The 21,840-nt window shown below is 49.6% G+C and overlaps 1 protein-coding gene across 3 annotated transcripts; it reads left to right on the top strand.

Annotated features, from left to right (window-relative positions):
- The first annotated feature begins 649 nt into the window (after positions 1 to 649).
- Positions 650 to 20,806, top strand: PITX2 (paired like homeodomain 2). 3 transcript variants are annotated; one of them, XM_055384465.2, is made up of 5 exons: positions 650 to 1,414; positions 5,198 to 5,253; positions 5,726 to 5,863; positions 16,853 to 17,058; positions 19,541 to 20,806. In XM_055384465.2, exons 2-5 carry the CDS (start codon positions 5,208 to 5,210, stop codon positions 20,102 to 20,104), a joined length of 954 nt encoding a protein of 317 aa, XP_055240440.1. In that variant the 5' UTR covers positions 650 to 1,414; positions 5,198 to 5,207; the 3' UTR covers positions 20,105 to 20,806. The 3 variants fall into 3 exon arrangements, with proteins under 3 accessions (XP_055240440.1, XP_055240441.1, XP_004040329.1); XM_055384466.2 differs by lacking the exon at positions 5,726 to 5,863; XM_004040281.4 differs by lacking the exons at positions 650 to 1,414; positions 5,198 to 5,253; positions 5,726 to 5,863 and adding an exon at positions 14,030 to 15,964.
- The last annotated feature ends 1,034 nt before the right edge of the window (positions 20,807 to 21,840 follow it).

Here is a 21,840-nt window from a genome sequence, read left to right as displayed (position 1 = left end):
GAGAATATGCCCTGTAATTTCATATACTCTTTGCTTTACAGGAGCAAATGTGGACTTGAGGGAAACTCTCTCCCCCACCCCCACTTCCATCCCGTGCAATTTAATACCATCCTCGCCAGGAACCTTAACCTCGTCATTTTAAAAAATGAGATATCCGTGACCCAGGGTGAACTTGTTGAATGTAGGTACAGCAGAGGAAATTCTAGACTCTATGAGCGTCTGAGCCTTGTCCAGTGCAAACCCTTCGTGAACAATGGTCAGTGCGTGGCCGTGCCCACCTGTGCGCCGACACTCTCAGCATGCCTGGTCCACCCGCCTTGACCTCGGGCGCGGTGTCCCAGCTAAGCTGGGCCCAGCGTCCCGGCCTTCCCCAGCTGACAAGCCTAGCTCGTTTGCTCCCGGCTGTGGCCCTCCCACCCTCTCCCACTAGCTCACTCCATTCTTCCAGATTTCTCTTCACTCATCCTCTCCCATCCCCACCGCGCCCACCTCCACTCCCGCCCTCTACCGGTCTCTCACTTTCCTCCCTCCGCAGTCCCTCTTTGCTGTGACCTCTTTCCTCAACTCTGCAGGCCTGAAAGAAGGTCACACACGCACGCTCACACCCACACTCCACACGCCTCGTCCCAAACAACCCCATGAACATTGTCCTTTGTTCCGTCTCTTGGGCCACTTTCCCTGTCGCTTCCTCCCAGCCCGTCCTGATTTGCTCCCCAAAAGTACGTTTCTGTCTCCCCGCTGCCCTGGCGCTCCCCCTTTGATTTATTAGGGCTGCCGGGTTGGCGCAGATTGCTTTTTCTTCTCTTCCATCCCATCCTCCCTTCTGGTCCTCCTTTCCACAGTGGGAGTCCGTGCTCCTGCTCCTCGGTTGGCTCCTAAGTGCCCCGCCAGGTCCCCTCTCCTTCCGCTCTCCCGGCTCCGGCTCCCGACTCTTCGGCCCGCTGGCCTCTGCTTCCCTCCCCTGCCTCGTTTCTCGTCGCCCCTGCTCGCTCCCCCCGGCGCTCGCCCGGGCGCTGTACTCGCTCCTGGATCGCCAGCCGCGCAGCCGGGCTCGGCCGGCCGCCCGCGCGCCACTGTGCAGTGGAGTTTGGTGGAATCTCTGCTGACGTCACGTCACTCCCCACACGGAGTAGGAGCAGAGGGAAGAGAGAGGGATGAGAGGGAGGGAGGGGAGAGAGAGTGCGAGACCGAGCGAGAAAGCTGGAGAGGAGCAGAAAGAAACTGCCAGTGGCGGCTAGATTTCGGAGGCCCCAGTGCACCCGTGGACTCCTTCGGAACTTGGCACCCTCAGGAGCCCTGCAGTCCTCTCAGGCCCGGCTTTCGGGCGCTTGCAGTGCAGCCGGAGCCTCGGCTCGCTGGAAATCGCCCCGGGAAGCAGTGGGACACGGAGACAGCAGCTCTCTCCCGGTAGCCGGTAAGTGGAGGCCATCTATCCCGCAGGGATGTGAGATAATGCGAGTCTGGAAATTTGTTCCACTTCGGAGAATCTTCACCGTAGGTGATTTGTGGCTTTTGGGGCTAAGTTTCGCCCAAGGTAACGCAGTCGGCAAACAGACCTTGCAAAGCCCTGTTCCTTTCGTCCCCCGCCACAGACACTAACAATCTACAGGGTGCTGAAGTCGAGAGGGAAGCCAGACCATGGCTGGCATTTAAAACGAGGTATCTTCCCTTAAATCTCGGTGCCAACACTGCAGGAACAAATCCTCGGGCCAAGGATTAGCATTCTCAAGATAAAGGGCTGGGTACAAAGTTTCAGCTACTGGAAGATTAGCCCCCGTCCCATTGTTATCCATTGGGAAAAAAGAAAAGAAAAGAAAAGAAAAGAAAAAGATTCCATCTTAACTGGCAGTTAGTGACCTCTCAGGCCCAAGCGAATTACCTGGGAGCCAGGCCTGGATGCCAAGCTCTCACCATTTCTTTGGATTGTAACTCCTTTAAATTGATCACCAGTCAACTCCAATCTGGCACTTCAGGAGATACACTTTAAATGGATGCAGAGAACTATTTTCCAGCTGGAGATTAAGAAAAAAATTTTCGATTCTAAACCTCAGAAATATGTTCCTCTTTTCCAGTTTAACCACTTTACTTTCTTAAGCAATTTAGAAATCAAACTATCATAAGGTGGTGTGATTTTTTTTTACTCTTTTGTGTGAGTATTGTCTTACTAAACTAAGCGGAAAAAACTTTTACCATTATAAATTTAAATATCAGAATTCATACATTCTAAAATATTTTTATGAAAAATTAATCTGATTTAAAGAAATTTCCTTGCATTTGTTTTAGTCCATCAATCAAAACTAAAGATGCTTTTATCACACAAAATATCATTTTGGCAGAAATCCATCTAAAATTCAAATACCAATAATATCAAGAAAACAAAGCACATAAGCAAAATAAATTGAAGATTTTTGTTGATGTAACATGAGCATACAACATTTCAATAACCAAACTTTCCCTAAAAAATTAAATAGCCACTTCATTTGTGGAATGTTTTACTTTAACTCAGCAAAATTACACTTAAATTATTTAGGTGCTTTGTTCCTTAAGCGTGTTTGTCTTCAAATGTTCCTAAAGCACTTATATTAATTGGTTGTAAAGAACGCACACACATGGTAAAATACAGAACTGAACTGAGCAGTATTTTAATTTCCTTAAATAATTACTTAGTACAAATTAATTTACTGGCTAATTTCACAATTTAGTTCATTTAAAACACATGTTCCTGTGCTGTTTATTTTTAAACTTTCCATTAAAGATTTTGTTATGGGGTAACAAAGTGTATGAAAAGGGGGGAAATGTGAAAGGATCTGGGATTATTCGAACTGTATTTTTCCTGCACTTTCATTCTTGCGGTAGTCATCAGAAATTATTTTTTAGCAAATTGTTTTATTTCTTAGGGCTTGCCTGCCTGCTTTGCCATGGTTCCGCATCCTCCATTAGCCGTGTAGTGCTTTTTGTGTGCTCACAATATAAAACCCAAGTTGGCCAAAACAAGAGTCGTTGGCATATACATTCCAACTAGAACATGAACTTTGGGGGTGAGAACTACCTCCCATTAGGAAAAGTCTCCCATCTCAATTTGTGAGATTAGCCATTGAAGCCAGTTCCGAAGTCTGGCAGCCAAATTTCTCACAGAAGACTTGTCTTGATAGGGCAAGTTTAAGGATCAGCAGGCGGGAATTGGAGGTCTCTTTTTAAAAAATTATCTTCCCCAGTTATTTAGACTCAGTTCTTCTAGTAGGCCTGGTCATTAAATGAAGCATAAAAATGCAGGTCTCAAGGCTCATTTTGACTGCAAAATAAATCTCCAAGTCACAAGGACATGTAGGAGTGAGCTAAGGAACACGCCTTGACCTTCTTTTCAGTCCTTAGAGTGGAGCTCTATGAGTTCTTGAAGATTTGTTTTGTATTGCTTTGTTTGGTCTTCAGCACTGAAGCACGGGGAAGTGGGGGGAAGAATGTGTAATAATTGACTGACTTTACACCGAGCAACGCAATCTTTTTCTTTTGTATATTTCATTCTTTAAAAAAATAAATAAATAAAAACTATTTGCAGTTACCATCTGCAGTGCTCCGGCTACCAGCTAATAATGCAGCCAGTTCAGACATATAAAAAAAAAAGATTATCGAAATGATGATGACATGCAAATTTCCTCCGAAATTATCATAAGTAAACATTTGAAGTCTGGACTAATAAAATCCCATCTGTGTTACTTCATATCGAGTTAGTAGAAAGCTGTGATAATGAATTTTGTAATATCTCACGAACAGACATCTCAATCAGGGACTAATCCTGTGATTTTACTGCAGAATCACTAAATCTGGAGCCGCCAAACTGCTACTTCTGGGCCCACGGGCCCACAAGGATCGAATCGGCAGAGTCCCCGCCCGCGTTCTCGCTAGCGGGTGGGGGAACCGCCTGGCCGTCCCCACCCTGGATCCCCACGCCACAGCGCCGGGCAGCCCCTCCTGTAGGCAGCGACCTTGGCCAGAGGCTCCCCAGGGGCCAGCTCCCTTCAGGAGAGGCCGAGACGCAGGGAAACGGTACTCAGGCCAGAGGCAGGCCCGCAGCTCCCTGCCCCGCCTCTGTGCCTCCGCCATCCCGACAACGCTTGCTCCCACCCCGATCCCCGCACCCGCGCGAAGTGGGCCCTCCGGTCGTCGGCGTACCCTGGTTAGCGTGGAGACAGGCAGGCGCTGAGATCGAAGGGGCCTAGGGAGCCCTGGACCTTCTTTTCTTGTCTTTAAAGCAACCGCGGCTCTTCTACCCACCCGGTGGAGCCCCTCGAGACCCACCTCTCCCGGCTTGCCTGTGGCAGAGAAGGGGGAGCGCGTTAAATGCTTGGCTCGCTGCGTTGTGGTTGAAAACGTGAAAAAGATTTGGCTCGCCCGGGAGAGAAAGGGGGAGAACTGGGTAGCAGTTATACCAGAGCTATTTCTCCGTCCTTGGCGGGCAGTAAACCCTCCAAGAACGTTTGCCCTGCTCTCCTCAGTCTCGCTCAGTCCACCCAGTGGCTCTCCTCTGCGATCTTAAATCATACTTTAGGGTAATTATTTGTAGTAAGTAAATAAATGGTCGGGTTAGTATCTCTAGGAGAAAGTGTGGCTAAATATGGAAAAGTGGCTCCTGATGGATGAGAGGCCCGAAGTCAGCTCGCTCCTGGAACACCCTAGGCCAAGAGCCCGTTCGTTTCAGAATTAGAGAAAACCGAGGGAAACTGCTGTCTAGGACAGGGGCACGTTGGCGCTGATGTTCTACAAATGTTTACCGAGCTCCAACTAATGGACAAGCACTGAAGGGTGGTCTTTGCGTACAGCTTCCCAAAGAGAAAAGTCCTCTCCACCCACCCACTCCCGCTGCCATTGCGTTCAGATGAGTTCTTAACCCCGGCACCGAGATTCTTGAAAGTAGGTCCACAGCCTCCCCAGCACACTGTGGCTTTATAGTCCTCTAACCTCTGGGCACTTTTGCGGCAACTCTGGAGGGAGGTCCCCTCTTGATAAATATCTAACTGTCCTGGGCCCGAGGCTAGGCTGGAGATGCTGCTGCACAGCCAGAGGCTGTCAGGTCGGAAAAACACGTCTGAAGCCTAGCACACAGTAGGCGCCTAACAGCTAGTGTAACGTAGTCTCATCTGAGCCCTGCTCACTCGACGGCCGCCGCTTCTTACAGCCTTACTTCTCTTCTGTTTTGCAGATAACGGGGAATGGAGACCAACTGCCGCAAACTGGTGTCGGCGTGTGTGCAATTAGGTAAGAACCCCCTTCTCCTGCCCGGGTCATCGGACGGGAGGCCGCGCCACGTGAGGGCGGCAAGAGGGCACTGGCCCTGCGGCGAGGCCCCAGCGAGGGGCGCTTCCCCGAGGTGCCAGCCTGGGCAGGAAGGAAATCAGAACCAAATCGCCAGTGGCCTCTCCCTGTGGCGGGGCGGTGGACTAGGAAGCAGCGGCGCGCTGTGTACCGAAGCCCCCCAGCCTACTCCTCCCGGCTGGAACCGCAGGCAACCGGGGAGGCGCAGAAAGAGTACGCCATCCTGCCCCGGGTTGCCAGAGGGTCCGGGGGACGGGGATGCCGTCAGCTCTTTCCTCTAACTGGGTCTTTGCTCTTTGTCCCTCTTTCTCCTCCGGCCTGCCTCCCCCCTCCCCCTCCTCCCGTCCCCGGCTCCTTTCGGCCGCGGCCCGGGACGCCTCTCTCCGCACGTGGGGCGGGCGCGCGCGTGGCCCAGGCGTGCAGCCGGCGGCCGTTGAATGTCTCTTCTCCAAAGACTCCGAAATCAAAAAGGTCGAGTTCACGGACTCTCCTGAGAGCCGAAAAGAGGCAGCCAGCAGCAAGTTCTTCCCGCGGCAGCATCCTGGCGCCAATGGTAAGGCCGGGAGGGAAGTGCAGGCCGCGCGCTGGGCACCCGCCTCCGGGACTCTGGGCCTCGGGCGAAGCGCAAGAAGGCGAGGCCGCCAGACCTGACGCGCCTGCTGCTTGAACTTAGACACTCCGCCTCTGGGTGGGACGGGAAGCAGCCGTCCCAGGGACGTTATTTCCTTTCCCCAAATTATACTGCACTCCTGAGACCCAACACCTCTCCCTCTCGCTCGCTCCCTGTGGTCTGATCCCCTGCGCACGCTCCAGCAAACCTCGGCGTCTAGGCTGGCGTGGAAAAGTGGTCCAACAGCGACCTCTGTCGCTCGTTATATCCCACTGCGAGCAGCACCACCAGGGCCCACTCAGTCCCTCAGGCTCTCAGCCACGCCCCACCCAGACTTGTGGGTGCGCGGTTCATCGCGGGAGGCAAGCAAGGGAAACTTGAGTTGGCGAAGGTTTGCTTTGGCTGGTTGGGGGAGGGGCGGGGGGCCGACAACATCCCTGAAGAGCTGGAGGGCAGCCACTGTGCTTAGCAGCCCAGCGTAGAATGGAGGTTTGCCCCTGTCGACGCGAACCTGCCTGAAGTACTGGTTGCCAGGCCTTGGGTTTTGGCGATGTCGTTTCTTGATTGGCTGGTTTCACTCTGGAGGAATCGAGGGACATTGCCAGAGGAGGTCTACAGGCTTACGTAAAAAGTTAAAAAGTCTCCAACCTACGCCACAGGCCTTTCCTGAATTGAAACTTGTTCTATAGAGGGGGTTGTGTGTGTGTAAGGGATGGAGGGGGGAAGATGCCTTTCTTTTCAAATACATGGAAAAAAAAAACCCCTCAAATTTACTGTTCCTCTATTTTCCTGGCTCCGTAGTAAATAAGTGCCTAGCCTTAGGAGGCTATTGACCTTTGATAATGTGAGCAGATAAAGCCCCCCCCCCCCCCCACAGCCCTCGGCCCCTAACCCCCTGTTTCCGGATTAAAGTGTAAGAATACAAATGTAATATGGGAGGAGGGGGGCGATTTGGGACCCCGGTCAAAAAAACAAACCGTATTACTAAGAAGAAAACAAAGGTCTTGCATTGGAGTTTCCCCGTGAATCTGAGAGAAAATGATCATTTGTTGAAATGAAGCTTCTAAAGCGATCCGGTGCTTCACGCCCGGACACTGCACTACACTGCCAGTCGCCCTGCTGGGCCAGTTAAACGCTCACTTGTCCGGGATTAACCCCATGGGGTTAAATGGGGGCAATGCAGAGATAACGTCGCGTGATTTCTGTCATTTAGATTGTGTTAAATTCTTCTTCTGTTTGATAATCGGTAGTAAAAATAAATTATTAGACCGTAGTATGTTTGGGATATGGTTAAAAATCAAGAGCAGCGATGACTTCTGGGGAGAATACTTTGCGCGGGCTCAGCCCTGGCTCCGGCCAGACTAGAGGAGCTCCCCAATCTCGCTTCGCGCGGGGCGGGCTCGCAGTCGCCAAGCCGAGGCTGACATTTCTTATTGTGCTGGGAGCCAGAGAGACGCAAAATGTCTCCTTCCCCCAGTCCCCACCCCAGGTTTCCTAGACAGGGGGAATGCATTCTGAGGACAGGTGGAGAAGCCTACGGTAGGATGGGGTCCTCGTAGGTGAGCAGGAAACGGCTAAGAGCAGAGGAGTTCTGCTTGCGCCAGTCACAAGCCGGGCAGGCGCCCCTGGTCGTTCGCTTTTGATAACCAGCACATAAAGAACTAGAAATAATGAATGATTGCTTTCTTAACCATTACTTTCAGGCCCCCATTGTTTTAGTGCACGTGAAAGGCTCTTCCCCTACACTCAATATGTCTTTTTCTACTTTTTGACCGAAAAGAAAAATTGCTGCCTAAACACGTTTAATGCCATTAAGATAAGGCATGTAATGGGAAGAAATGCTGAAAATCTTGATTTAATTGGCTTTTAAGGAACTAGTAGACAAGACAAAAAAAATCACACATGAGTGGGCAAAGCTATAGCACTGCTGAAGGATAGAGCACCTATCCTTCCCTGATTTTAAGTTAACTTATGGAATATCCAAAGTCCTGGCCACAGCCTGCTTGTAAAACAAAAGGATTTATTTCTTGTGTTTTTTAAAAGTTTTTCTTTGCTTTTAAAGAGAAAAAAAGTTCACAATGACATATGACTTCTTCAAAAGGCCGTGATAGTCTATTACGCTACCCTCTCCGCCTCTGCCCCCCACGCCGCCCAAAAATACCATGTCCTCGTTAAAGACTAAACGTTCTGTATAGGCAGAGTCCACCTCTAAGCAGTCCAGGCTCTGCCTTCCTTCCCTAGTGAGTCCCATTCCCCTTGGTATCCATTGGGCGGATGCCCAGCCTGGATAGAACCCCGAAACGGGGGTAGCACGAGAGCGACTGGAGACCCCTAAAAGCCAGAGGTTTGAGAGAGGGTGGACGCAGCTAGCAGAAGATGGTGTAGAAGCCAGCTGAGAACGACCCCCTAGAGCAAACAGACCTTTCTTTGGCTTTTCTTGCTTTGGGGGGTCCTGAAAGGTGCCTTCATCTTGTGGAACTCATAAAATGGTCTTCACCCTCAGGAGGAGGACGGACTGACCCTCCTCTGTTACTGGCTTAAAAGTTTCAGGGCGGCGGCTCTGGGTTCCGTGCTGAAATCGGACTGCACTGCAGCCCCTTTGGACCTGACGCCTGGCTTTGCGTCCCGACAAGGGGCGGGTACTTCCCCCGGCCTCCCCCAGGAAGGCATTAATTGTTAAATAGTTTTGGCCCAGTGGATGGGCTGAAAGTGTTCGACCCAAGTCTGGTGTGCACAGACTTCCTCCCTCTGGGAGGTGGGCTCCATGGCCCGTTGTGGCACCCCCAGCCGCGACACACACCTTCACACGCGGCAGCAGCTCGGTCCCAACCTTCTTCGAAGGACCTGGGTTAACCCTGGCCGCCTTGGCGGCCGCAGACCCCTCTCCGCCGCCCCGCCCCCGCGCCTCTCATTCAATCAGCGAATGTTTGCGGAGCATATACTACGTGGACTCCTAATGTACCCCCTGAAAGCAAATAATACAGTTTTCCTCGCCGTCATGAAGGGATTTTAATCCTAACATGGACACCAGCGGGATCAGCCCAGACCGTCTCTAGCAAAAGGCAAAATGGTGGTGCGTGGGGTGGTGACCAAGGTCCTGAGCCTTGTCAGAAAGAGGGGGATGTGTAGAGAAAGGTGGAGAACTCTAGCTGTGGCTAGCGCGGAAGGGACAGGTGCTTGCCGAAGGGGGCATGAGGCTTGAGGAAAAAGCAACGAAATAGGGGTAAGGAGAGTTTTCCATTTTCTTTCCTCCGCCCGACCTCCGCCATCCCATTCTCCCCTCTCCTCCCCCACCCCCCGCGCCAGTCAAATCTGCAGCTCACTTGAAAGGTGCCCCACCGCTTTGTGGTTTTTCACCACCAGGGGAAATTGTACCAGTTGTCCGAAAGTAGTCAGTCCCTGCGGATCCCTGCCCGCAAAAGTGGTCTTTACAGGTCGCGTTCCTCGCTGCTGACTCGGTACACAAAGTTTCTTAAGGCTGGTTCGGCTGTTATTCCGCACCGCCCGCTGCTAATATATGCAGCAGTTGTTAGAGCGGCTCGGGGGAAAAGGAAATGTATAACGAAAGCTTATTCGTGAGCAGGAATATACTAATGGAACAATCTGATGTCTTCTTAATCCTATGTAAAAAGCTTTGTCGTCTTCCTAATATTGACTGAATGGGTAATTAATGGCTCTTCATCTAGGCGAATACCCTGTAATCCAAGATAGGCAAAATACAACAAGCCCAAGGTAGAAGACAAAAGGCCCAACTGCAGCGGCGTTTGCCCGCCTCCTACCCCCCATGGTCTCTGACTAGGAAAGTTTTCTCTCAGAGGAGAAAAAGGCAGGAGTGGGAGAATATATACCTATCATTTCGGGGCTAGACTTCACCGCAGCACCTGACCACCCAGCTCAGTTTTCTGTTACTCTGTCTTTCCACCTCCAGTCCTTTTCCCTGCATTTTTTTTCTTCTTAACTCCTCTAGGATGACCTCCTACCACCACCGCCATTATGGTCCTGATAACCTTTCCCCGTAAACCCCACATCTTTCACTTCAGCAACCAATGAGGCTGTTTTCTGATCCAGGAGGAGATTCTTTTCTTTTAGAACCCAATGCGTAGAGTCTTTGAGAACTAAAGTAGTTGTTAGGGGAGGAAGAAATTAATAGAAAGGGAGAGAGCATACAAAATTGTGTGTGTATGTTAAAGAGCGACCAGGAATGACAGAGTCAACTTCTTTGTGAGGATCTGACGGGAAGAGTGTCCAAGACTCTACCAGCATGTTTTTAACAGGCTGACATTTTAATTTAAACCTTTAGAAGTAATATATTACTTGGGTTACTACAATGAGGTGGGTTCCTTTTTTTTTTGTCAGCTGACAGCTTTTAAAATATTATTTCGCTAGGGAAATAAAAGCTTCATCTCAGATTATAGGTGGGTATTTTTGGATTTATGTGATTTATGGTCACCATGACAACTAATGCTGAATGTTAGCTACCAGCATGTCTGGGAGAGAGAAAACAGAAAGAAGGGAGAGCAAAAGAAATAGAAAAGGGAGATGGACATAAGCTGGAGAGGGAAGAAAAGAGAAAAAGAGGAAGACAGATGAGTGTTTAATCCAACTGTTGTTTTAAAAAGTGGCGGGGTGGGGGACTTCATTTAGCCCCTTGCCACTTCCTTCTTTCCTGACCTGGATATCTATGCTCGATTTCATATTCCACCCTTCCTTCCCCTTCTCCAAACACATGTGCTATACCATTCTCCTTATTTTACTTAGTTCGGCAAGTAGTTGCTTTCTGGAGACTCGGTGACACCTAGGAAAACTGTGGCGGTAACATGCAAATGTGAGGAAGCATTGACAGCATGTTCATTGAGTGATTTTAGCAAATGCCCCCTCCTCTAATCTCTTTCTCTTCTCTTCCCCAGGCCACTGTGAGGTGGTAACTCCCACTGCCATCTGAACACTGTTCCCCCAGCTAGTTACCCCAAATCTCAAATGGTTGAGCAGCTAGAGCTGTGGGTTGGAAAAATGGGTACCATTTGCAGGGACCCAGAGAGGGTGGCTGTTGCTCAATATGTCTACAGACTTCCAATTCAGAAAATAATCTTCCCCCTTTGACAAGCCAGAGCTTTTTAAATTCCATTTAGGAAATGGGGAAAAGGACAGCTACAGTGAAGCTTTTAATTTCTGGGTTATTTGGTTCCATAGCTATGAGGGGTGGTGGGTAGTGGACTGTTTTCAGCTTGGTTTGTATGCAGAGAAAAGCCAGATATTGGAGGGGGTGGGGCACTTCTCGGGCAGGATGCAAGGTCTCCATCTGACCTCTGCGCCTTACCAGGAGCTCACACACTCACGCCCATCACGTGGCTCCAAGCTGAGTCCAGGCGGGCTTCGTCCTTGAGCTAGCTTGGGCAGGGCAGGACTCCCACCCGTCTAAGGCCTAACAGCTCAGGGAGATGTCTAATTAAGCCATCTTCTGGGTGAACTCTGAAGACAGACTCTTTCCAAAAGTCAGAGATCACTTGGTTGAGTCCCAGGCCAGATTGATACGGAGAGTTTGGCGGCACAGCCCAACCGCTCACTGCCATGGCCAGAGGGACTTTGCGCAACTAACACTGAAGAGTGTGAAATTAAATAAGACTTTAAGACTGGTAATCGGTGGCAAATACCAGCACAAAACACGGCTGACCCCATGTCACACATTTCCCTCCTCTAGGGTCTTTCTTTGAAAGAATAAGCAAGAAACCCCAATCGAGACAACCCCTGATGTCTCCCAGACTCAAAACCTCACGCCAGCACTGGGTTTTCCTTCTTTGCCCCACGTAAGCCATGCAGCACCTCCAGTTTCCCTACAAGGATACCACCGATGTTCTCCGTATTGGAAATTTCTGTGTTAGAGGCTGAACTCATAGTAATTTCTAAAACCAATTAAGAAGAACTTAGCCAGAGGTCACAGTAATGCTGGAATCACAAAATGCATAAGATTTATTTTATTCTGGCCCCTTTCTCATCTATGCTGCCTATGCCTGTGCACCCACAAGTCTTATGTACATTAAATCTCCAAAATCAACCACCACCATGCCACAGAGTTTTCACTGGACAGTGTTTCTTAGTTCCCACTACATACCTCCTTTTCCCCATGCAGACTTATCATGTTGGTGTCCTGCCACACAGGGGGCCTGAGAAGAATGTCACCCAATCGCCGCTGCTGTGAGTGTGTAAAGTGATTAGGAGATTAGGAGAATGTTGAAACTCCTGCTGGAAAAATGCAAAGAAAATCCTCACTTTGAGTCAGTTGTTTACAGAGCCAGTGTGTGTGTGCGTGTGTGTGTCTGTAATATAAAATGGATGTGAATATATATATATATACAAATAGATATGGTTTTGCTTTTACTTTAATCTGAATTATCTAGATAATTGTCTTTATTCACCACTTGACTTCAATGGGTCCACACAAATTAGGACTCCTTATCTTTTTAGGCATCTAGGCTGCTGCTGATCCCCAGTGCTTCCAACATCTCGCACACATTGGCACTATGAGGAGCAGTCACGTGCCCTTGGGTTTTTCAACCACTTTGGAGGCTGATTGAGGTCCTTCATACATGTATATTTGTCGTGATGAAAGTTCCATCGGTAGAGTGGAGCCACCAGAGCTTTTATCAAAATTCTGTGGGTTTATGAGAGATGGGTTTAGAAATCTATATGGCTCTGTGGGGCTTCTCGGCTTTCTAAAATAAGGCATTAACACCCAAGCTTCCAAAAATATTTGCAGCTCTGGGGTTTGAATCTTGAAAAACAAGGAGTGAGGGGCTGTGTATACTAACTACAGTGGAGATTTTTTTCATTCTTTCATGTGATGGAGTCCCTTCATGAAATGAAGCTTTAAGGGGCACGGTATTGTGGGGACCACAGCTATTCTGAGGTTTAAAAGAAGAAACTGGAATATGATTAGTAAACACATTCGGCAGAAAAGAGCTGGATTCTTATTGACTTAGTTATAGGTCATCGGCTGGCAGTGCAATGGGAGGAAATATTTACTTTACACATATACTTTATGATCTTGGGGGAATTAGAGGAAATTCAATAAGAAAATGGCTAGAAACATTTAAAACCCTTATTTAAAAGACTTAAGCAAATTAGAGTCTTATCAGATTAAAAACCACTACAAATGTAAGAGCATTGTCTTCAGTGAAACGCTGTGGGGTCTGAGAAGGAGATTCTCCGCCAAATCTCCGGGATAAAATGCGTCATTTAAGCACCAGATAATGAGCAGAATGTAAATTAATTTAACCTTCTTTACCAACAGGCTGCTAGTGTAATGTGTATAATTTAGTGATAAGATTGCAGGACCTAATATAGCTGGATGTATGAGCCTCAGCTAATGCAGACCTGTCACATGAGGATGTGTTCTACTCTGAGCAGGTGTCTGTATGTGTGGAATGGGGTAAAGTGGAATAAAACGTTAAAAGCAGAAATGCTGATTTAAACTTACTATGAAGAAATTCCTCCCTTGCAGCTAAATTATTCTTAAAGTGGGATGATACTGGTGAAGAAAGACTGAAAAACAATTCTCATTTGCGTCTTTGGACTGCAAGTTTAAAATGGGGAGGAGTTGCAGATAGGGTTTGGGGGTGGTCAGGGCAAAGGAGAGACACATAGGTTACAAATATATTTGTAGTCTGCTTCATCCACTTTGTTCCACACCGAATAAGTTTCCCAATCTTGTGAACAAGGACAAGGAGGGAGTGTTTTAAAGATACTTCATGCTGGCATTGCAAATCATTGACTGTAATGTCAAACAAATACACATTCAGAGATGATAACACTAACTCCATAGTAAAACAATCGCCCATGCAGAAACCCAGAGGAGATTAGTTTGTCCTCTCCAGCTGACCTATGCTGGGGGACAAAAGGACTTTCAAAAATTATTTTGAATATGTTTGGATTTCTTTCTTTAATTTCTTTGGAAATTAAATTTACTTGGAAACAGTGCTATAAAGAGTTGATGTCTCCAAAGGTGATTTTTTTTGTTTTATATAAATAAGGTTTTGCTTTTGCTAGTTGAGCGCAGTTCTAGGCTTTTCGCCCTTAGCTCACACACACCCCTTCTGCCTGCTTGGACTTTAACGGCTCAAGACAGCCTTGAGCTCACTGGGAAAAGAAAATGACTGTTAAAAATTATCCTTGAAATTGGTTATTTGGCAACATTCTTAATTGTATGGAAATTCATTAAGGCATATTTCATATGTAATTAGCTCAAGGTTGTTGATTCTACAGGCTTTATGGATTTAAATCTGATTGATAATAAAGTAAACAAGAGAGTCGAATTTAAAGCGTGGCTCTCTCGGGTTAGGACGAGCTTAATACAGTGTACAAGGAATTTGAAAGATCTAGGATATGTGTCTTAATCAACGTTAAGTAGAATGGATAAGCTTTCACCATTTTGAAAACGCTGGGTTAGGGTTTCTATTCTATTGTGTGTTTTCTGTCTGGGGACTAATAAGCATCACAGAGAACGTGATCTGAGGCGACTTTTTATTCTTGTATAAATCCAGAGTGAACCACCAAACAGTTGTTCGTTTAAAGTCAAGGTAATTTTCTTTTGACGGGTCCATTTGCTTCTCGATTTCTAATTTATTAGCCTGCCTTTTCAGGGCTCTGTCTTCTTTGCAATTAAAGCTTCTTCAGATTAGCGCAGCATTCACTTGACAGGCTGTTTGGAAAATATAAGATCGGAGAGGTGATTTGTTGCTGTTTTTCAAATTTTCTAGTTTTAAGTAACATGTCTCCTTTTTATATGGGGTGGGGGATTGGAAATGGATGTAGTGAGACACAAAGAGTGGGTGTCTTGTTGATCCTTGTACCTTTCTCTTCTTGACCTTTCCACTCTCTTCTCCCAAGCCTTCGACTCCTAGCCTCATCTCTTCACCTTCGGGTTCGTACTAAAAGCCGGATCGCCTTGGGCTGGGCAGGAGCTGAATTCCCGGGAGCTTGCCTGTGTAGACCCAGTGGGTACGGCGAGGCAGTAGCCCGGCCCCGCACTGCTGATAGGTGCAGGCAGGACAGTCCCTCCACCGCGGCTCGGGGCGTCCTGATTGGTGCGGAGCCACGTCACTCGCACCCGGAGAAGGGTCTGGGAGGAGGCGGAGGCGGAGAGGGCTGGGGAGGGCCGCAGCGGAGTGACGTCTCGGCACCAGGAAGCCCGCCTCTGGTTTTAAGATGTTAGGCCAACAGGGAAGCGCGGAGCCGCAGATCTGGTCCGTCGCTCGCCTGGGTGCCTGGAGCTGAGCTGCGGCAAGGCCCGGCTCCTGTTCGACCGCCCGAGGGGTGTGCGTGTGCGCGTTGCGGAGGGTGCGCTCAGAGGGCCGCGTCGTTGCTGCAGCGGCTGCTGCCGCCGCAGGGGATCTAATATCAGCTACCTGTCCCTGTCACTCTTGACACTTCTCTGTCAGGGCTGCCGCGTGGGGGGGGCGGGCAGAGCGCGGTCGGCGTTAGCTTTCCTTATTGGAGGGGTTCTTGGGGGAGGGAGGGAGAGAAGAAGGGGGTCTTTGCCCACTCTTGTTTCGCTTTGGAGCTTGGAAGCCTGCTCCCTAAAGACGCTCCGAGTGGTGCCCTTCTGCCCACATCCCATGTCTTCGTTTGCCCGCTGACTTTCCGTCTCCGGACTTTTTCGCTTGAGCCTTCCGGAGGAGACGGGGGCAGCTTGGCTTGAGAACTCGGCGGGGGTTGCGTCCCCTGGCTCTGCCCGCAGCGGGGAAACTCCGCGCCTAGAGCGCGACCCGGAGCGGGCAGCGGCGGCTACGGGGGCTCGGCGGGGCAGTAGCCAAGGACTAGTAGAGCGTCGCGCTCCCTCGTCCATGAACTGCATGAAAGGCCCGCTTCACTTGGAGCACCGAGCAGCGGGGACCAAGCTGTCGGCCGTCTCCTCATCTTCCTGTCACCATCCCCAGCCGTTAGCCATGGCTTCGGTTCTGGCTCCCGGTCAGCCCCGCTCCCTGGACTCCTCCAAGCACAGGCTGGAGGTGCACACCATCTCCGACACCTCCAGCCCGGAGGCCGCAGGTAAGGCGCCGCGCCGCCCTGCAGACATTCCCGCTCAGCTGCCCTGCGCCACCCGCTCCCTCTCGCCCCAAGGAAGTCAGCCCCTCCGGGGGGAGGCTTGGTGGGAGTGGTCGTTCGCCTGGCTCCCCGCAGAACTTCTGGGAGCCGGAATTTTGACTACCCCGCATCCCTTTACTTCTCCCTCGACCGGCCCGGCTCCTGGGGCGCTAAGGGCGCGAGCAATTCTGCCGCCCTCTCTATTCGTACCCTGGCCTCCCTTCTGTTTCCTGGGTCACAAAAATCCCAGCATCTTGATTCGAGGACCTTCAAAGGCCGCCGACCTCTGTCCCTGTTTTCCTCTCGGCTTTCAGCTCCCGAGGAGCTCCACTCGTTAGGAAATTGCCTGAAACCACTCAGAAATGCCCTTCGCGAAGAGGCATTTTTTTTTTTTTTTTTTGGGAAAGGGCCGGCGAACTTCGGTGCCCAACCGAATCCCCACATCTTTTCCTAGCCTTCCCAAACCGCATCGAAATCTGAGCTTTATGCGAGGGGGAGGGGGGTCTGTAAACCACGCGCGTGTGCGCGTCCCAGGAGATTTGGTGTGTCTGCGCAGAGGTGTATAAATATACTTGAAAGCACAGGCTATAAAAGTGAATGTGCCGCTGCAGTGAGATAAACATGTGAATAAAACGTGCGGCGCTGGGGGAGGGGAGGAAATGGGGCGCGGACACCCACACTCGCGCCTGCACACCCCACAGGCGCAGCGCTCCTCGCGGCCCGGAGCCGCCGCGCGCACCCTCCTCCGGCGCCCGGCAGCCCAGCTCTTCCACGGCTTCTGCCGCCGGTCCAGTTGGCGTCCGCGTTGCAGGTGGGCATGCTGACGGGAAAGTGTGTGTGCTTCGTTTTCAGAGAAAGATAAAAGCCAGCAGGGGAAGAATGAGGACGTGGGCGCCGAGGACCCGTCCAAGAAGAAGCGGCAAAGGCGGCAGCGGACTCACTTTACCAGCCAGCAGCTCCAGGAGCTGGAGGCCACTTTCCAGAGGAACCGCTACCCGGACATGTCCACACGCGAAGAAATCGCTGTGTGGACCAACCTTACGGAAGCCCGAGTCCGGGTAGGAGCCAGCACGGAGCCTGGGAGGGATGGGGGGAGGATGTTGTGGAGGTACAGGGCAAGTAGACCGGGAGAGAATGTGGAAGGCAGCGCCGCCTGGGAGGGCGCCGGTGGGGCGCAGCTTTGCAAAGGCAGAAGGCCTCGCGGCGGCCTGGTTGCGAGATTACAGTTCCCTCTCCGAGGCCGACAGGACTGCCGCCCTGGCTCAGGCTCCCAGAGCGGCACCGGCTCACTGCCCCGCCATCCCGCGATCTCACGAGCTGGGCTGCGTGGGCAATCCCCTGCACAGGACATTGTGTTCCTGGCTTGCAGTTGCCAGACCAGAGCTAATAAAATCCCTACCAGGCCAAGAGCCGCGAACAGGCTCCAACCTGTGAGCCTTTAACAAGGAAAACCCGCCAGAGACACGGAAGAGTTGGCCCTCCCTGGGAAACCTTTGTGCCGGCCCTGGCCCAGCTTTTTCCCTCCTGGGCTCGCGCTTCTTACACCTTCTTTACGGTTGTTTCGGCCATTCAGGTCTCTCCCACACACCCTATTTCCTAGTTTTGTGATCTCCGGGAGCAAAGTTTTAATACACAACTACTAGTCCTCTTAGAAGGAGAAAGAAAAAAAGAAGAAAGACTTTTCTGCTTGGTTTATTTATCTTCTCTCAGGAGTTGAACTCTGGAAATTGAAACTCACACCCCCTCTTCTAAATTATAATCATAGTTTTGTAAAAAGGGCTTACCTTAACTTTGTAGCAAATCTGTACTTTATGGATTGGCAAAAATGAGCTCAAATAAATTACCCAATAGCAACGTCCTGGTTTATGCTGGTCGGTGGAAGATTCCAAATTTGTTAGGATTCTGGAAGCAGAAAACAGAATCAAGCAAATCAAGCGGCATCCAGAGGCTTTGCTGTTAAAAAAAAAAATTAAGTGCTCTGGGTAGAAGAAATAAAGCCCCCGGTTAGAGCAGAGCAAACAAAAAGAAGAAAACAACGATAAAAAGAATAAAGACCAAAATGCTCTCCCAAATCAGAGGGAATGAAGACACTCTCTGGGTGGCATTTGTGCAAGGCATGAGGCTATGCTGGTGGATAAAAGGCCGGGAAGAAGTTGAAAATGGTTTTAGTTTAACTGTCCAGAGCCAGAGCTGGGTCCTGGGCGGCGTGGTTTTGAGCAAGGTCAGTCTTTCATTAGCTCTCTTGCACATCAAGGGAACGGGCCTCTCACGTACTCTTCTCGCCTGGGCAAAGTTTAGATGGCCTAGGGTAGAAATGGCAAGTAATTAAAATAAAGACAGAGTCTATGGGTTTTCTGGGATCCTTCGAAAACGCCCTCCCACCCCGCCCGCTATTCCGCAGCTCCACCCTAGTGCTTTGTAGCCGCGGCGCTGGGCTCTCCTTGCAGCTGTCTCTCCTTCCAGGGCGGCTGCTTGTCGAGCCAAGTGGGAGTGAGCTGTGCTTTTTATAGCAGTCGGGTGCAAAGAGGAAGGGGGATAAAAAGGAAATCAAGAATGAAAGGAAAAAGAGAAAAAGCGGATTACGCGGCTGGGCCCGGCGGAGATGTGTAATGTGAAACATCACTGGTGTCAGCTCGGATATCTCAGGCCAGGCCTCTCTCCAATACACAAAAGCCGCCGTCTGGGGCGACAGGGAGGCCCGATGTGGATTGGGATCGGGGTTGCGGCTGGGCCACCGGACACGGGTGGAAGCCGGCCGGCCTGGGCGGCCGCCTGCAAAGCCAAACGACCCGGCTGGGCCTGGCGCGCGGGACAGGCCTGTGGTGGGCTTAGGGTAAAGAAGAGGCAGAGCGAAAGAAGGGGGAATCTCTGCAAAACTACCCTTTCCGGGTTCCCGGAGTTTAATATGCCAAGCTCCTGGAGTTAACGAGCTGACGAAGAGGTGGTCTTTTGCTCTTTATTTGGTTGTTTTGCTAGGCGAGAAAGAGTGTTGGCGGCCTAGTCCCTGTTAAGGGAGCACGTACCAGGGGGTGGGGGACGACAGTGGAGGTCAGGGAAGGGAGGGAGGAATTGCTTGGAAGAAAGAGCGGTCCTCTAGTGCCCTTCCAGCCCCTTCTCCTCATCCGTGGGTCTGTGGCTTTGGAATGGAAGCAAGTTTGCAAGGTGCCCCGGGAAGGGTTGGAAAAGCCTGCTGCCCCGCGTTTGTTTTACATTAAGTGTTTTTGGACCTGGAGAAACGCCTAGCTGAGTGATCAAACCGTCCGCAGGTCTCCATGCGTTCGGCTGAGGTTTGTGGCGTAGCTCAGAGTCCCGGCTCGCAGGCCAGAGCAGACCAGGTCTCCTGCGCTTGGTGGAGACCCGGGCCAGTAACTGAAAGCTGGCCCTGGTATCTTGGTGTGCAGGGCGGTGCAGTGAAGCGAGGCCAGGGTGTGTGAGTGCGCTAGCGTATGTGTCGGGGGAAGGCGGGGGTTGGCCTCCGATGGAAGTTTTATTAATCTGCACTGTGGCATCTGTTTGCTCCCTTGCCCCAACCGCCCCCAGGTTTGGTTCAAGAATCGTCGGGCCAAATGGAGAAAGAGGGAGCGCAACCAGCAGGCCGAGCTATGCAAGAATGGCTTCGGGCCGCAGTTCAATGGGCTCATGCAGCCCTACGACGACATGTACCCAGGCTATTCCTACAACAACTGGGCCGCCAAGGGCCTTACATCAGCCTCCCTATCCACCAAGAGCTTCCCCTTCTTCAACTCTATGAACGTCAACCCCCTGTCATCACAGAGCATGTTCTCCCCACCCAACTCTATCTCGTCCATGAGCATGTCGTCCAGCATGGTGCCCTCAGCAGTGACGGGCGTCCCGGGCTCCAGTCTCAACAGCCTGAATAACTTGAACAACCTGAGTAGCCCGTCGCTGAATTCCGCGGTGCCGACGCCTGCCTGTCCTTACGCGCCGCCGACTCCTCCGTATGTTTATAGGGACACGTGTAACTCGAGCCTGGCCAGCCTGAGACTGAAAGCAAAGCAGCACTCCAGCTTCGGCTACGCCAGCGTGCAGAACCCGGCCTCCAACCTGAGTGCTTGCCAGTATGCAGTGGACCGGCCCGTGTGAGCCGCACCCACAGCGCCGGGATCCTAGGACCTTGCCGGATGGGGCAACTCCGCCCTTGAAAGACTGGGAATTATGCTAGAAGGTCGTGGGCACTAAAGAAAGGGAGAGAAAGAGAAGCTATATAGAGAAAAGGAAACCACTGAATCAAAGAGAGAGCTCCTTTGATTTCAAAGGGATGTCCTCAGTGTCTGACATCTTTCACTACAAGTATTTCCAACAGTTGCAAGGACACATACACAAACAAATGTTTGACTGGATATGACATTTTAACATTACTATAAGCTTGTTATTTTTTAAGTTTAGCATTGTTAACATTTAAATGACTGAAAGGATGTATATATATCGAAATGTCAAATTAATTTTATAAAAGCAGTTGTTAGTAATATCACAACAGTGTTTTTAAAGGTTAGGCTTTAAAATAAAGCATGTTATACAGAAGCGATTAGGATTTTTCGCTTGCGAGCAAGGGAGTGTATATACTAAATGCCACACTGTATGTTTCTAACATATTATTATTATTATAAAAAATGTGTGAATATCAGTTTTAGAATAGTTTCTCTGGTGGATGCAATGATGTTTCTGAAACTGCTATGTACAACCTACCCTGTGTATAACATTTCGTACAATATTATTGTTTTACTTTTCAGCAAATATGAAAAAAATGTGTTTTATTTCATGGGAGTAAAATATACTGCATACAAATTGGTCTGGATTCTTTCTCCCCTCCTCTGTCACTAACTTGGCCAGGGCATCTCAGTCACTGCTTCCTAAACAAACCAGTTCCCTCTGCCTGCCTAGTTAAACATACAAGGCAGCAGTCCTTATTTAAATTTGGTAGAAATAAATGATAGCCATTCATCAGAAACTAAAAAGAAAAAAAAAGGCATTCCCCGGGGGAAAAAGGGCTACAAAATCTAATTTTGTCTCTCCAATTTTTCTTTGGCTTAAACCCAGAGGATTCCATTATGGCTAGCAAATAATATGAAAAAGAAAAAAGAAGAAAGAAATTCAGCAAGTCCATCAGCTTAAAATGACTCTCAAGTTTACTCCTTTACGGGGAAACCTACACCTCTAGAAAATTGTTCTGGAGAAATATTTGTGCATGTATACATGTATAGTTTATATGCATTTCTCTCAGGAGGAATACATCTATAATAAATTTACAGGGAAACATCTCCAGTTCAAAATATTTAGGCTTCCACGTTTATCTTCAGGCTTAAGTAGAGAGATCCTTCATGTTATATTGCATTACTATTTCCAAATCCTTTGGAGACATTAAAAGAAACAAAGATGATTTCTAATAACTACAGCCCTTCAGTTTGTCAAAGAACTCGAGGGTTGAGAGGTTAGAGTGGAGTTTCCTGAGTCTTGTCGAGCAATATGTAGTTGAGGCAAAGGTCATGCTCCCGGTGTTTTGTTTTAAATAATATTGACCCATTAATTCTAAACCTGCTTGTTCCTGAAATTATACAGGATTATAGTTTGCAAACTGCAGGACAATGAAGCAAATCAAGATGAATTACAGCCCTGGCCCTTCCTGCCATCCTCTGACATCTAAACAGGGAATGAGTTCGGTGTGAGTGTTTAAATGAACTTTAAGCACCCGATCCTTCTTTATCCGCGATTTTCAGCTTTAAAAAAATGTGAAATTTGATTTCATAACAAATAGAAACAAATACCACTTAGTCCCAGAGAATTCATCCTCATGGCGCTAGGAGGGTCGTTGTGGAGGTGGG

The sequence above is a fragment of the Gorilla gorilla genome, chromosome 3 (assembly GCF_029281585.2).
Source record: "Gorilla gorilla gorilla isolate KB3781 chromosome 3, NHGRI_mGorGor1-v2.1_pri, whole genome shotgun sequence".
NCBI classification, from domain to species: Eukaryota; Metazoa; Chordata; class Mammalia; order Primates; family Hominidae; genus Gorilla; species Gorilla gorilla.
This window is presented reverse-complemented; position numbering and strand designations above follow the sequence as displayed.